General features: G+C 29.0%; 4 protein-coding genes across 4 annotated transcripts; 3 read left to right on the forward strand and 1 right to left on the reverse strand.

Annotated features, from left to right (window-relative positions):
• The first annotated feature begins 4,086 nt into the window (after positions 1–4,086).
• On the forward strand, positions 4,087–6,688 carry LOC124544167 (uroporphyrinogen decarboxylase). The gene is made up of 7 exons (XM_047122625.1): positions 4,087–4,259; positions 4,339–4,626; positions 4,976–5,134; positions 5,702–5,845; positions 5,921–6,076; positions 6,147–6,314; positions 6,397–6,688. Exons 1-7 carry the CDS (start codon positions 4,242–4,244, stop codon positions 6,538–6,540), a joined length of 1,077 nt encoding a protein of 358 aa, XP_046978581.1. The 5' UTR covers positions 4,087–4,241; the 3' UTR covers positions 6,541–6,688.
• LOC124544166 (COP9 signalosome complex subunit 3) lies at positions 6,601–10,074 on the reverse strand. Its single transcript, XM_047122624.1, has 9 exons — positions 9,909–10,074; positions 9,675–9,829; positions 9,424–9,520; positions 8,907–9,124; positions 8,613–8,810; positions 8,370–8,522; positions 7,556–7,687; positions 6,963–7,145; positions 6,601–6,752 (listed from the first exon to the last, which is right to left on the reverse strand). Exons 1-9 carry the CDS (start codon positions 9,961–9,963, stop codon positions 6,672–6,674), a joined length of 1,272 nt encoding a protein of 423 aa, XP_046978580.1. The 5' UTR covers positions 9,964–10,074; the 3' UTR covers positions 6,601–6,671.
• An 824-nt stretch (positions 10,075–10,898) lies between these two features.
• Positions 10,899–17,132, forward strand: LOC124544038 (anaphase-promoting complex subunit 4). Its single transcript, XM_047122427.1, has 7 exons — positions 10,899–11,013; positions 14,062–14,194; positions 14,276–14,379; positions 14,625–14,816; positions 14,894–15,434; positions 15,573–15,772; positions 15,896–17,132. The coding sequence occupies exons 2-7, from the start codon at positions 14,086–14,088 to the stop codon at positions 17,108–17,110; spliced, it is 2,361 nt and encodes a 786-aa protein (XP_046978383.1). The 5' UTR covers positions 10,899–11,013; positions 14,062–14,085; the 3' UTR covers positions 17,111–17,132.
• On the forward strand, positions 11,020–13,857 carry LOC124544039 (RWD domain-containing protein 2B). The gene has a single exon (XM_047122428.1). It carries the CDS (start codon positions 11,260–11,262, stop codon positions 12,094–12,096), a length of 837 nt encoding a protein of 278 aa, XP_046978384.1. The 5' UTR covers positions 11,020–11,259; the 3' UTR covers positions 12,097–13,857.
• Positions 17,133–17,290: the final 158 nt, after the last annotated feature.

Raw genomic sequence — 17,290 nt, forward strand, 5'->3', positions numbered from 1 at the left:
ACATGCAATCAAAGTGACTAACTAAAAAGTGCTTAAAAATAATGATTAAATATTCGCATTATAGAAACAGACAAACAATACTTCTAATTATCTTTCGCTATAACGCTAAGTTTTAATGTCTCCATAATGAAGTTCAACGTTATTATTAATTTCAAAATTTGTCCTTTACAAATTGATCTTACGTTTAAGTCATTTAATTTCAGAAGTATCAGTAAAAATATACTTATTTTTTTCTGAAAGAATATAATATAAATGCCAATAATATAAATATAACTACCAGTTACTTTTTAAATTAACGTCTAAATTATCAATTAACAGTATATAGTAGGTATTATAGAATGAATAAATATAGTTTTAGACGTTTTCTATGAAAAAGTCGTAAATAAAAATAGGTTGCTAATATAAAAATGTTCGTGTTTTAATTGATAAAGCTTTTAAGCATAGTTCGCAGGTCGCAGACCAGATTATCTCACGAAATAAATCAGGGGTCAACGAGTTTTCGACAAAGTTTTTGCACACCATTTTTGGAGTATTAACCTGAATGTCTGAAACGACTACACTGGAACACTAGCACGTATGAAATACCGATGAAAGTAATTACCATAGTTTTACTTAATACAAAGTTGACTAGATATTCATAAAGCGACGCTCTTTTTATAGATTATTATTGTAGATTAAGATGAAATAATTAAATAAAACAAAAAACTAATCGTGAATTGCTAATCTAAGATCTTTTAACAAAAAAAAATTTAAAAAGTTTATAAAACAGTTCGACACATAGTCTAGTCACTCCTCTGCAAAATTACTTATGAGACTATTAATGAAAATTCTGTACTATTGTATAACTAATTACTGCATATCTACATTTCGCTATAAAACTATTGTGTGTGGCAAATTTGTGATTGTGACAGAATTGAGTGAATAAAATCACTTTCGTTTTGCCAATATTTATTGAATACTTGGAAAATGCTTTAGAATACAAAATAACGAATGTCAAAGTTTATATCAAAGTCCAGGTAGTAAGCCCATGACTTGCGAAATTTTAACATAAGAAAAAATTTTGCTTAATCTCATTTCGTGTCTAAATCACCCCTACTGAGCTCACCGAACTTTGATAACGGTTCAGAAAAAAATATAATAAAAAAAGGAATCGCAGATATCCCAACCATTATCGGGAATCCTTTTATAAAAAGCTAAATTTTTTTTGCGAACATAACGGAGCTGTCCAAATTATAGCGTGTAATATATTGTTTCTTTTCTAATTTGGAACAAAAGAAAAATTCCCACACTACTGTTACAGTGATTAAACGAAAAGGAGATTAGTTATATATTTTGCCGTCTGTTCAAACAAAAAAGAGTTGAAGTTATATCATTTATGAAAATAAGACAAGAATATGATTTGCAACAAGGCATAGCCCTATCAAAATTTCTTATTATTTTTAAGCTTATTTAAATGCTCTTACAATAACATTAAACGATAAAGTATATAAACAAAGGCGATCACTTATATGAGTATGTACGTAAAAACGTAAAATCATACCGATAGATATAAAACTTATAGAAATCTTTGGTGGTCTTTTCGACAAACCAAAATAGGAACGTAGTACTTAAGGACAACCTATATTAATAAAATATACAAGACCGTTATCGTTTATTTTCAACTGAGTCAATTAATTCAGTTCAAATAAAATTAATTACAATCGCTTGGAATTACCTAATTATATTATCATATTCAATATTATATACCTTGATGAGTGATGTATATGTGTACATATACAAAAATAGTATTTAATATTTATGTTCATGACATAATGCTACTACAGGCCTTGGGCTCCCACTGCGACTCAAGAATGCACAAGTCACAGCGGCACCTGTATCCCTGTGTTGCTATTCACTTTTATATGCAATATTTGATTCAGAGAAACAATAATGCAGCTTTATTTTATGCACTTCAATTTAAGATTTATTTATTTCAATTATCATAATAATTTGTTGAAAAATTATGTATATTACTAAATAAATTAGAGATTTAGATATATTTTGATAGTACCTATCTATCTTTTTATAATTTAGGTTGGAATAAGTACTCTAAATTGTATTAATTGACTACATAATAAATTCGTCTATTTTAATGATTATTTTTCCATTTGGTTTACGTTGAAAAACGTCTGTTTTGTTTAATTACCTAGCATAGTTGTTTTAGCCGATAGAGTCAGTTTCTTATCTTCTTATAAGTTGCAGCTCTTTTCCACTAAACCGAATAAACTTTATTAGGCAACTGGGATAAAGGTTTGACACAAAAAATCCATATAGCGATAGGTCGCAGTGTGTCGTTCGGATAACAAAAACTATAGTGGACCCCTCTCATTTGTGTTTTTTTACACTCTGATAGAAATGCGACGGCAGGTAGACGAGTCATCTCGCAAACTTTGTATATTTAACGTCCCTATCTATTTTTTTATTCTTTTATTGAATTAACTTTTAACCACACTAAACGTTACAGGTTTCTTGAGAGTTATTTCGGTTCGCTTTCATACAAATGTACATAACTTGCCACAAAATTGAATTAAATGAAATTAGTCAGTTTGTCATAGTGTACGGAAAATAATGACACGTTAAACAAAATGATATGGTGAAATGCTATTTAGGAGGGGAGGCGATTTTACTAAAGATTCATATTTCAAATACGTCATTAAAAGTGCGCTTCTAAATGATTTTAACCCTAATAAGTTAGTTAAAACTGTGCGTTAACAGTAAGCGATTTCCCTATAAAGTACACGGGTAGTAAGTGAATATTTAACTTAAACTTATTTATAAATAAGTTAAATATTCACTTACTATAATAATAATTTTTTTACTTAAACTTATAATAATAATAAATTTATTAATATGCACGAGAAATATAAATAATCCAATATTATATCCAAATATTTTAGAAGACATAGTCTTTTTTTTTAAATATATTTTTAGAGAATTTGTATAACCAGCTCCAAATAATCTCATTACAAGTAAAATAAAAATATGATGATTGGTTTTGATAAAAAGTTTTTCCTGCAATTTATCTATGTATGTTACGTTTATTACTGACATTTATGTTTTAAGAATTTATTTTTGATAAAATACTGTCTGTCTATAATAGTTACCTACTATTAGTACTGTAGTAGCTTAGAAGCTGCAGATTCGTGGACATGGGAAACGGTGTTCCAACTAATAAAAAACAAAATTGATTTTCAGACAAGAATTTCTAGATAATGGGAAGTTCGGGAAGTTGGAAATATTTAAAGTCTTGTGCTTCGACTCTCTTCGGTCGTGTCGCATTGCCGTTCTATCGGATTATAAGAGTAAGGGTAACAGTAAAGTAAAGGTGTACCTGTATAGTGAGCACACAATCAAGCAATTCGTTGAGAAGAATTAAAAACTAACTTAACAGAATTAGCAAAATCTTTTAATTAGAAATTTGGATTCGAAATATATTTACCTATTAATTTATACTCTATTCCAATAATAACAGGAAAAAGGCCCAATAAACAACATTTGAAAACAAATTTACACAGTATAATTGCTTGATTAATTTATAAAATTCAAGCAAAATGAAACTGGAAATAAGTAATGAAGTGTAGTAATATTGTATTATAAATAAAGATATGCCTACTCATCATAAACTCTTAGTAGTGCATAAATTAACTGAGCCATTAGCAAATCGCATGAAACTCTTATATTTAAGATTTGTTTATCTTTTTACCTACTTCCATTAGAATCGGTTATATCTAAGTGTACCTAGGTACTAAAAGTTTCTTACTGCAACTTTTGGATAGATACTAGTCTAAACCCATGTTATCGATGTAACTGATTGGCTTCACATTTAACTAACATAAAAGTTAATCTTAAAGCAATAGATAATAATTAATTTGTTATTTAAATGTAACACAATAATTTCTTAGTAGAATGTAGTCTTAAAATGACTGAATGAAAAGGTTTGACAGATAAAGTGTAAACATTATTTGATAATTTAAATTTTTTATCATTCTTAAAATGTATTGTGTAATTCATTTGCCTTTTTATAGAGAAAAGAAAAAGAAAGTCATTTTGACACTGACAATGTCTTTACAATTGTCATGTACCACCGGCTGAAAGGCGAATAAAAAAACAAATTTTATTGGAATTGATAAGCAAAAAAAAACATTGCTATAATTAACTTTCTACTGTTTATAATTACCTTACAATTGCTTACGTGCATAAAAATGGAGTATACTAACAAGGTTTGTAACTAGTTTATTTGCAATATACCTTAAATTATTTATATCAAAGTGATTAAACAAAAATGCAATTCATTTTCAGAACTTTCCACCTTTAAAAAATGATAGGTTGCTAAAAGCAGCATGTGGCAAGGAAGTTGATAAAGTTCCTGTTTGGGTAATGCGACAGGCTGGGCGATATTTGCCGGAGTTTCAAGCTGTGCGAGCGAAACATGACTTTTTTACTGTCTGTCGGACTCCTGAACTTGCTTGTGAGGTTACACTTCAACCGTTGAGGCGTTATGAACACCTAGATGCATCAATCATTTTCAGTGACATTCTGGTTATACCACAAGCATTAGGCATGACTGTGGAAATGCATCCTGGCGTGGTATGTTTTGTGAAACACTACTAATACTAAGGTCATTCATTTCTAATCATAAATATGGTATTTCTTTATTATTAAGAGTTGTAATAATTTTGTCTCCATAATCACTAGTATCAAATTCGAATACCTAAGATAAAGCAATTAGTAATATATTAATAGAAATTTTCTATCGTAAAATACTGTTATAGTGGTACTTCATTAAAAACAAGTTTAAACACCAATTCCAAAACATAAAATCCCATTAGTATCACTTACTTAGGCTGTATTAAAGGTCAGTCAGTCATTTTAAAATATTATTAAGTAGATTTTATATAATTCAAACAATTGGTATAATTCTAGAAAATAATTTCAGGGCCCTGTCTTCCCAACACCTCTCCAGGATGTCTCAGAGATAGATGGACTTCAAGAAGAAGGTGCTGTATCGAGACTTACCTATGTGGGTGATGCAATAACTTTGACACGGCACAAAATAGAAGGAAAAGTACCCTTGATTGGATTTACAGGAGCACCAGTAAGATTTTATTAATTTTTAAGATGTGTGATGTTGTTGATTTTAGAAAATTTAAGAATATTACTTGTAATGTAATTTTTAATGCAGTCATATTTTATGTTAGAAATTTTACTGAATAATTTTATGAGATTATATTTTAATAAAATTATTCATTTTGTAGACTAAGTCTTAATTTGAAAAGTTGTACCTACAAATGCAACTTGTCATAGTATATATTAATATCTGATTGGCCTTTTAATATTGGCATTGATTATTATTAATTTAATTGTGATCAATTAAATCAATTAATTACAAATATGAAGATCAGTATTTACTTTTAGTTATTTTATGTTTTTTTTTTAATTTCTTATTTATAGTTTCAGGGTAGATTCATTCTATTTATGAGATATAATTATAAAAATGCAGTCTGAAGTAAATTTTTTGTTAGGCATTTTCAACAATGAATGTTATGTATAAATAGCACTTTTGTTAATACTGATCATATACATTTTACTTTTTCAAGAGTTCCTTTAATGTTATCTTTGTAATCTCGTGACATATATTAACTAATAATTTTTCTGTTTTTAGTTTACTTTGATGGGATATATGATAGAAGGCGGTGGAAGTAAGACTATGTCTAAAACAAAGGACTGGCTAGAAAAATATTCTAAGGATGTTCATAGATTACTTAGTTTATTGACTAGAGTTATTGTGGACTATTTAGTCATGCAGGTAGTTTACTTATAAGTTGTTGCTTTGTATTTATTTTGTTATTTATTCAATTTCTAATCTTTAATTCATATGCAGGTGGAAAGTGGAGCTCAATTGCTTCAAGTTTTTGAATCAAGTGCAGACCACCTCACAAGAGAACAATTCATTGAGTTTTCTGCACCTTACTTAAAAGATATCAGATCAGGTGTCAAAAAAATATTGGAAGAAAAAAGTCTGGATCAAGTGCCTATGGTAGGAATTATTTTAATAAATGATTGAACATTTAACAAAATGGTGTGTTAATGTTTTTTTTTTCTTTTAGACAATCTTTGCAAAGGGTGGTGGACATTCCTTAGATATACAAGCCCAGATGGGCTATGAGACTATTGGTTTGGACTGGACTGTAGATCCCATTGAAGCTAGAAAAATTGTAGGTAGCAATATTACTCTGCAAGGAAATCTTGATCCTCAAGATTTGTACAAAACTCCAGTAAGCATAGCCCTTTCTTTTATGAGATTGTTGTATTTTACACATAATTTCAGAATTTTAAATCATTACATTTTCTTTTCAGGAAGAAATTAAGAAATTGACTATTGACATGGTCCAAAAATTTGGTAAACATAGATATATTGCAAATTTAGGCCATGGAATAACACCACAGACTCCTCTAGAGAGTATGACTGTGTTCACTGAGTCCGTACATGAAGCTATATAGACTTGTGATAGGGATGTTTTACTATTGTTATTTGTTTTGATTGTGGGAATAAAAGGTCACTTTTATGGTAATTGTTTAATGGATTGTTACAATTATAAACTTACAATTATGTGGTTAAAATTAATACATGTTTACATTGAATAAGCAGTTTTTGAGTTTTGACTTGTTGCTGGCATATCTTCATCATGACTGCCAACAGATTTCTTCACATACTAAAAAGAAAAACATTATATAATAAATAGACATTCTTGTTATAAATTTGAAATTCAACCTCGATTACTAAATCACAGTCACAAATTAATAAATAGAATAAAAAACTAAAATCAACTTCAATGAATTGTTAGCTATTCAGTTAAACAAAAAGTTAAGGTAAGGTAAATAAACAATTAAAACAAAAAAGCAAATAAATTAGTTTAAAATACCTGAGGATTAACTTGAATTTGCTCATCCATTTCTTGAATATATTGATGGAGCTTAGTGCAAGCAGCCATTTGTTGTTCTAATACACATAAAGTTTCAGGTGATGCATACTTCTCAGGACTATCAAGGAATACAACCATACCATCCTTTTGATTTATCATGGCATAAATCTCTCCCTCTTCAATCTGTAATTTAAATATTCAATGACATGCGAAACATTATAAACATAAAAGTATGTACATTAAAAATTAATTATTGTATTATTAATTTTTAAAAGATAAATTACAACAATATGCTTATATTTTACAACACTGAGCCTGGCACTATATTATTTAATATAAAGCTAATACTACATTACAACACTGAGCCTGGCATTATATTATTTAATATAAAACTAATACTACAATCAACATGGAACTAATAATAAAAAATAGGGTACTTTGCTCATTTGTAATACTTTGACTTTTGATTAAAGCTATTTTACTAGCCAGCTACCCAAATAAAGTCACTATGTGTAACAACACTTTAAAAGGATTTTTAAGATTAATTTATTTAACAACCAAAAGTTAAGTTTATATTTTTAAACATATCTTACCATATTGAGAATATAACTTTCGGCTTGAGCTGGTCCAGTTAGCTGAACACGGGAAGCAACATCACTTAATGAGAGTGTTAAAAAGGTTTTAGTCAGTCTCTGAATGTTCTTTTTATACATGGAACTCAGAACCTATAAAACAAAATAAATATTTTATTAACGTAAAGGAATTTTTATAATTAAAAAATAAATATATTATACATACAAGATTTGAAGAATAGTTATATTTAGATCTACAGCTTTTATAGAATATTGTTGAACTAATATGTTATGCCCCTAATACCTATAGATGTAACTATCAGTATAAATATACATAAATACTGACATGAAACTAATTCAAAATTTTTGCTATTTTGCGGTAGATTACACCTACCACCAAATAAAATTTGTAATACTAATTACTGTGCAGAACACATATCATTCTAACATAAACTTTTTCACCCATTTTATTTGTTAAATTTGGTCGATTAAAGATAAGTATAATGAGTATAAATCGAAATTAATTTCGATTTAGTAATAAAAGCACATTATACTTATTTTTAGAAATATATTTAAACATCAGCAAAATTAACTGGCAATACCAGCTTTATTTTTCATTTTGATTATAGTAATCAGTCAAAAGTTATTAATACTAATCAAAAATATTATATAGACATTGTTTTTTTATCATCTATTTAATAATTTACTCTTATTAAATGTATGTATGTATGATATTAATTCAGTGAATATATAGTGAATAGTGTTCAACTTAATGTATAAAAATTCTAAAATCAGTGAATGTTTCATAAAAAAATTCCATAAAACAATTTCTCACCTGATTAACCAACCCCATGTTCTTGTCTCGTACAAAAGTTTCTCTATGTTTTATAGCAGTATGTTGAGAAGTAGCCAATTCGTGGTATGCAACAGACAGGGGTTTCAGAAAGCGACATACAACTTGGGATGTGTATTTAGGCACTGGTTGTATCTGGATTAGGTAAAATACATTTATTACTAAATAATAAAATATGTTTGATGGCTATAGTAGTTAAATTGTTTATATAAAAACATTCTTTACCTTTCCATGCAAAATTAATGATACTAAAATGTATTTCTTGTAAGCTTCTAACATTATGTGTGAAACTACCATTGCAGGAACAGTGACTACAACTTCAAAAAAATACAATGCTCTATCATAGTTTTTCATGGCTGTGTATATCATTCCCCCATAGTAGTAATATAAAAGGAAATGCTTAGAGTCATTAACACCTCCCAGCTGAAATCAGAACAAGATTTTTACAATGACACAAATAATAATAAAAGTAATTTTTGATCATTCAAATGTTGTATTGTAAAACAAAATAATTTTCACCTCTGAACCAATGCTTGTTACATCAGTATCCAAAAACTCATAAGCAGGTTTCATACATTTAGATAGGAGACACAATTGACATAAATCAGCATGGATGGAAGTTAACTGAGAGTCAAACAATTGAATTTTCCTAATTGCTTTCCTTAAGATTTCGATCCCTCTTATAGGTTGCTTCAGTTCGACTAAGTGGTCAGTCAGTAAATGGCATAGATCAGCATCTGTAATTATTAATAAGTTAATGTATTAGCGCCCAAATTACCAAAAATGATATTCATAATTACAAAGTTAACATAAGTAATAACAAATTCCTTACAAATTATAATGAACACGTTATTGTCTGAAACTTGTGTGTTAAGGGTAGTCAAGTGTTAGGCATAAAAATATAGTTCATCATTGAAGTTTCTGGTATTCAAAATCAATCAAATTCTGTATAGTGATTTGGCCGTGAAAGAGCAGCTGACAGGCAAAGTTACTTTCACATTTAATTTTTATAAGTATAAATTAAAACATTACTTACAAAGCTCTGGACAAAAGCGAACTTGTTCACCATTGCAATTGCTAATAAAATCATGGATTTGTTGAAACATTGTTGTTCTATCCACATCAGGGTTACTCTAGAATTCAACAATAATGGTATAACATTAATAAAAAAAGCTTTGGCAAAAATATTGAGTGGAAAATGTATATATATAACTAAATAATACAAGAAAGTCAAATGGTAAAATTTAAACAAAATCATTGCTTATGTATATGAAAGAAATGTAATACCTGTGGTAAAGAGAATTTAGCGACAAGTACAGCTAGAACTCCGAGAGAATGTTGCTGAATGTCTAGAGTCTCCAGAACAGTGTTTAAATGTGCACTGTTTCGCTGTAGTACTTCATCAGATTTTCCAATAATATCGCATAATTCACGAAAATTGCCTATTAACCAAAACATAAATAAGTATTAACTCGATCATACAATGATATATACACGGTAAACGGCAAGTATATAATTTACCCGAAGCCGAAGTAGTTCTCACATTATTTACAAATTGTTCCAGCGGTGAAGCCATTATAATTTTATCAAATATGCCCTATAAATTTTACACTATGCAGTTAAATTATATGCAAAAAAGAACAAGTCGCAAAATCAAAATGATTTAGACATTGGCATTGACAATAGGATACATCAGCTACCGCTAAATATGACAAGTGACAATTACGACATTGAAGGTAGTGTACCTAATTTATTTTTGTTAAAATACAGCAATTTACTGTATATTTATTTAGCTATATATTCCCATACAATTAAAAGCTATTCAATATATCCTATCTAAATCTTCTTGACAATTTCATTGTGTAATTGTAATGTTATATGTGAACAGAACATGATATGAAATTATTATATAGCATATCTAAAAAACAGACTGACATCAATCAGCCATCAATATATTCTGCATAAGCAGATACGATGAGGAAGATTTCGCTAAAAGTAGATTTTAAATTAATATTTAATAATTTTAAATTAATTTTTAATAATTTTGAATTAGATTTTAAACTATTTAATTACTCAGTTTGTAGACGAGATCGCCAAGTGGTTACAAAGAGTGCATCTTAACCGATGATTGCGGGTTCAAACCCAGGCAAGCACCACTGAATTTTCGTGTGCCTAATTTGTGTTTATAATTAATCTCGTGCTCGGCGGTGATGGAAAATATCGTTATCGTGGAGGCCTTAGCCCAGCTGTTGGAAATATAAAGGCTGTTGTTGTTGTTATAGCTCTTTTTTTGTAGCGACTTACAACATTTAAATGAGCTGTTAATTTTTTAAACCTTTTTAAATTGAAAATTTAATTGCTTATGAATCGTAAAATACGCCAATGCAAGTGTAAAACTTAATAAGGTTTTAGTTTTAAAAGTTTTTATTTTTTAGCAGTTTATGGTACCCACTGCCGGGCCCTTTTCCCTCGACTGCAGTGGCAACACTCACTTTGTTTTGTAAAATATTTACCTTGTTAATTAATTGATAAATTTTAAGTTAATTTTAAAGTTTAAAACTTACAAGAATGTACTGAAGATAATATAACAAAATTAAATTATATCCCTCTTATTGGATAATATTTGGTAAATAATTATTAAGCGAGCAAATTATTTAATAATTTAATTTTATATTATTTCAAATGTTCAATAATTATTTTATCGGTAATACATAAATAGTCACAGCTCACAGTTATTTGCTATCAAATATCAATTACAAAACTGAGATGTAAGGTTAATATTCTAAATTTACAAGATTAAATTGAATGTGGAAAAATTAACCAAAAAATTTCAAAAGGAAAAGTAAAAACGAGTTGTATATACGAAACAGGCATGGAATCTGAAGAAACGTTTAAGTTAACGTTAATTAATTGCTTAATGCAACAATTAAGTGAAATTGAAGTTTTAACTTCTATTTATAATGAAGATAATATTATCCTGACTGATGTTAATGTCCTTAAAGACATAAAAGATTTTGTTGAAAATAGAACTCCATATACACCTAACCATTTAGATTTTACATTAAATCTTGTAATAGATGGCTTTAAATTAGAAATATCTGTTAATTTACCAAGCCTGTACCCAGAAGAAGAACCAGATATGTATATAAGATGTAATCAATTAAATCGACAACAAGAGTCGGACTTAAACTCTGATCTCACCAATTACATTAAAAATAACCACCTTGGAGAACAGTGTTTATACACAGCATTTTCATGGGTTCAAGAAAATATAGATCAGTATAAAAATAAATTAAATGAAGCCACAAGTCCACAGTGTAGTGCAATTAGTGGCACATATAATTTTTCAAGATTGTGGATTTATTCACATCACATTTATAACAAGAAAAAGAGAGAGGAGATTGTGAAAATGGCAAGAGAATATAATTTAACAGGTTTTTGTTTATCAGGAAAGCCTGGTGTTATATGCATAGAAGGTCTTGAAAGTGATTGCCAAGAATGGTGGAAAATCATAAAATCAATGAGCTGGAAGAAAATTGTGATAAGAAAAACAGAAACCTTTAACATAGCTGAAAGAAGTTTGAACCAAAAGTTTAAAAATTTTGAGGAAATACGTATTGATATGAGCAGTTTTTCAAAATATTTAGAAACATTTGGTTTAACAGCAGTTTTTAATGAACTGTTTGGACTAAATAATATTAATACCTAACAATATTAAAAAATCAAAAACATTATCAATATCATATATTTAATTACCCGCAAGTGCAATCATTGTAACATAAGTAAAAATAAACTTATTTTTAAAGTTATTTTTATATAACTCTTTTTTTCATTGTGTACTGAATTATATTTAAATTATTTGATTCAAATCCTATATATTTCAAAAACCATTAAAGGCTAACCATCAATTTAGTATGAGATTGGTAATTTATTATAAAAGGTTATAAATTGCACGAATAGCCCTCTTCTGCAGTACAAAAATGGTATTAATGTCAGCTGCATTACCCCAGAGTTGGATGCCGTATAACATAATACTGTGGAAATAACTAAAATACACAAGGTGAGCCGTATCCACATCAGTCAAAAGTCTAATCTTTTCTACCACATAGGCTGCAGAGCTGAGTCTATTCGCCAATTTACTGGGGGCCCATTGGAGCTTAGAGTCTATGGTTATACCCAGGAACTCTGTTGATTCTAACATACATTTAACGCTTCCCCGTTTAACAGTACATTCGTTTTGACATATCTTACATTGGGATTAGTGAATTAAATACATTTTGTCTTTTTACTATTTAACATTAAACTATTGACACTAAACCAATGTACCATTTCTGAAAGAGCATTTTTCACATCGTCAAACATTGAAAGGCGTCTTTTTATTTTAAAAATTAAAGACGTAGCGTCAGCAAACAATACAATCTCGAGATCAACTAACACATGTGGCGGGTCATTTATATAAACAAGGAAGAGAAATGGACCAAGAATTGATCCTTAAGGGGCTCCACGGTAACCTGAGCCCCGAGAGATCTCTTTCCATTCAGAATTTCCAATCAGAAGACTGAGTGCAGTGTCCCTGATTCCATAATGACGTAGCTTCCTGACCAAAGTTAGAGGTGACGAAAGGCCTTCGGTAAATCACAAAAACTCCCTAGGGCATCTTGTGACTCCTCCCAGGCACTGTAAATATTTTTTGAGAGCGCTCAACCAGCGTCAGTTGTTGGGCGAGCCCTTGTAAATCCAAATTGTTTCTTGTGTAGCAACTTGTTCTTGTTAAAATGTAATAGCATTTGATTTAGTACCTAATAACAGGGAAGATGCGATATTTTTATGTTTATTTTGAAGAACTCCCTGAAGGAGAGGAGTTTTAAGCATTATTTCAATACGCACGAACTGTAAAAACCAGTTTTGTCATTACTTCTAAAGTTCTATAGTTTAAGTTAAATTTGTAAACTTAATTTAACTATGCGATATTCATACATCGAGATTTCCATATATTGAAATAACGATTAAAACAGCACAGTAATTTCATTTGTAGTTATTATTATAATTGAGAAGGATTATACTAAAAATAACGAGCATGTATAAGCTATTGAGAGATCTATCGCTCTTATATTTTCTTTCTTATATTTATTGTTTTGCAAGAACGTGTGGAAGGCAAGATCAATTACTTATTTTTATCGAATATGTAATATATGAAATTTAATTAACTGAAAAGACTGTATGGTGTGTACCTTTACCATGAGACAATATATGTATAAAAAAGTTTATGTCAATGTGATTGTCTAATTTGACAGTTGACACTTGTTTTTACATAATTTAAAAAAAAAATCTTCACCGGTGAAAGAAGGGACGTGAAATAACTTATTTAAGATACTTAAATTGTGTTAAATAGTAAATTCGTGTTAATATTGTTTTTTGTCACAGAATTATCATTTCTTCAAATTCAAACTAGATATTTAACTTTTGCGTTTTACGTATATAATATAAATTACAATAAAACGATTATACTACTATAACGAAGAATTTATTTAGTTATAAATATACTTTCGAGCCTTACTTAATTCCTCAATTTATATACTAGTCCTTTAAAGTGTAAAACAAACGTCGAATAGATTTTCCCAGTGATTTACATCTAGTAATTGCTCTTACTGGTCGTCATTATTATTTTATACAGAAAAAATAATACAAACTGGACAAAATGTTTCATTGTGGGATGCGACAAATGGAAGAGAAACATGTTGCTAATCAAGTAGATCTTATGGTTTGGAGTAACCGTCTTGATTTATTAGCTCTTAGCAATTTTAAAGGTAATTAATTATATGTTTATGTTTTGTTTACAAATAACACTTAATGAATATAAATGATTTTTTTGTTTTCTACTTTTACAGGTGAAGTCCAGGTTCATAGGCTGCACTGGCAAAAAGTTTGGAATTTACCACCTCCCAAAGATAATATAGTGGTTGATTCAATGGCTTGGAGACCTGATGGCAAGGTAAAATGAGTAGCATAATTTGTAATTGTGTTGTATTGTGTACATTATTATAAGTTTTTTTTTTTAAATGTATGAATTAACTCAGAATCTATATAATTTTATAACTTTTTTAACACCCTCAAAAAGTATTTTTTAAAACATATTTAATGTTGGTGTATTAATGCTATAGATATGATATGATTCTATGATACTCGTCTTACCTTTTTTTTCTGATAACTTACTTTTTAATTAGTCATTGTTTTTAGGCATTGGCTATTGGTTACAACTCTGGAACTGTTTGCATAATAGATATTGAAGATAAAGAAATTATTGACAAATATGATTTTGCTTATGAAACATCAGAAGAATTTTATATGGCAAATAATTATGGAATTCCTTGTATTACTTGGGCCGTTAAATCAGGAAATTTAGAAAGTGCATTGGAATATAATGTATATGTAAGTTTTTTGTTTGAAAATTTTATTATAAGTTCACTTTTGTTGTAGCCTTATAATTCAATTAACTTTATTTTCAGGATGACCCATCCATATTTCTACCAAATCCTCCTTCTCCAAGTAATACATATAAAAATCAGGGTGTAGAGGATAATATAAAAAGTTGTCATGACACCATAGATCAGACCCAACTGAGTATGCTAATGATTGCATATGGTAGTGGAAATATTTATATGAGTGTTTTTGGTAGATATCCATATGGGACTATTCATCTATCTCACATCACTAAGGATGATTATGGAGAATATAAAATACTTGATATAAATTTATCTGAAGATTTTAGTGTTATGCAAGTATTGTACTTGGACAAAACTACTAATACTATTAATTTGTCTCTTGTAAACACAAGTGTATTATCAGCTTATGCTGAAGAACTGTTTACAGTTGCAACTAGACATGGTCAAATTGTGTCATTGTTGACACATTTGGATAGAACAATGATTTCGATAACTGAAGCTTGGGAACATATACTATTAGAGATGGACACAAAAATGGCATATTATGCTTCTTCAGTAGCAGAAGGTGGAGTGTCAGCAGATTTGCTTGAACTATTAATGTTAGGTAACTATCAAATTTATTATGAACGGAGTTAATATTAAATACACCTATATTATGCATAGAAAATATATTGCGTTGAGTATTTTTATAATAAATTAACCACCAAATATGTTGTTATTGTATTATCATATTTATTTTCAGGAGTCCCATCAGATGAATTAGAAGTGTTCTTGCTCCAAGAATTAACAGCCAAAGGTTTAAAGAAATTTGGCAATTCGGTTGAGTTGAGTTATTCAACTATACAAAAGTTAGTTTTAAGACAGCTAAATATTATTGGACAGAGTGTTACGTATCATCTAGCAGAATTGAGAGGTTTAACCAGAATACCAGATAGATATAAGGTAATATTTACTTCTTCTATATTTTCACAGTTGCAACAAAGGGAAATTTACTTTAGAATGGGACGGTACTCAGTCCTCTCCTTAAATATGGTCTTGAAATACAAATATGCATTTTTATTTCAGGTTTTATGTTTAGAAGAGAAAATGGTTACCGAAGCAATAAGAGCTTCTTGTGCCTTTCTAAACAAATGTCTTGAACTGCAACAAGTAATTGATGTATCAATGCGCAATTATAAAGCTTTTTTTAGGTGGCTTTTTGTTGTAATAGTTCGATTACTGGATGAGCAAACCTCAAGTGAAATTGTAAAAATAACTCAACAAGAGCTCACTCATATTGCAGAGTTTTTGTACAATTTTGATAATGTTCACGAGGAAAACACTGAAAGTCCAACGGAGAGACCTGTTAAATTTAACCTAGAAAGGTTGGGTCAATATTTATTAGATGAAGATTTAACAATACTCCCAGATGATGAAGACAATCCATGGCATAAATTTCTCAAAGAAAATTCATGTCTATTAAAAGAGAATGATACAATCTTTTCTATGTTAGAATTTAAAAAGTTTTCTTTGGTACAACAGCAGAATCACTTAAAAATATCTGTGGGTAAAATATTTGATGTTAGAATTAAGGATGTAGCCAAGTATTTCTCTGTATTGTATAACCTTAAACTAAATGAATATCAAAACAAATTAACAAAGGAACATTTAAGGATATCACAGATATTCGATGCTAATGAGGAAAGATTCATGATGGCATTTACTGACAGTGAACATATGACAGAAGGAATAAAATTCATGTCTGTAAATATTAAAGATAGAATTTGTATAGCAACAGCTTCGAAATTTTCTATATCCTCTTGTTTACTACGTGATAATATTGATATACCTGAGAAGGATCTCTCAATTCTTGACCTTCAGTTTTATTCACCAGAATATTTATCAGTTCTAGTGAATCATCCAAGTATAGAAGACTGTACAATTTTTATTCAAGTTCCACTGAAAATTGTTTTAGAAAATTCAACTGAATTCAATATGAAATCAAAGTCATTAGTTTTTAATGAGAAAGTTGTGAGGAGAAATATATCACCACAATTGGATGTTAGTGTTTATAAGGTTCTCGATAAAATGGATGGTTTTCGTATTGCTGTATCCGGTGGTCGTAAAGTGGCTGTTGTTTTGTCAAACAGTCACAGGAAGGTTAGAGTGTTTGAAATGGAAATAAATGGAGAAGATGAGGATGATGAAACTCTGGATACAACACCTCTTTCTCAAGGAACAAATGCTAGTGAAAATCAAAGCACACCTGATAAGCATAATGTTCAAGACATCACTTTTTAATTAAATAAAACATGAAATTTTAGCAATTTTTATTAAATTTTAATATCTCTATATACAAAATGGACTATAAAAGTCAAACAAAAAATACTTCACTCAATAGTGTAATAAATATTTAAATATTGATAAAGTTTGAATACTTAACTACTTTTTTGACCTGGTCTATCCATAATCCTACTTATT

Source organism: Vanessa cardui, chromosome 4 (genome assembly GCF_905220365.1).
Source record: "Vanessa cardui chromosome 4, ilVanCard2.1, whole genome shotgun sequence".
Taxonomy (NCBI): Eukaryota; Metazoa; Arthropoda; class Insecta; order Lepidoptera; family Nymphalidae; genus Vanessa; species Vanessa cardui.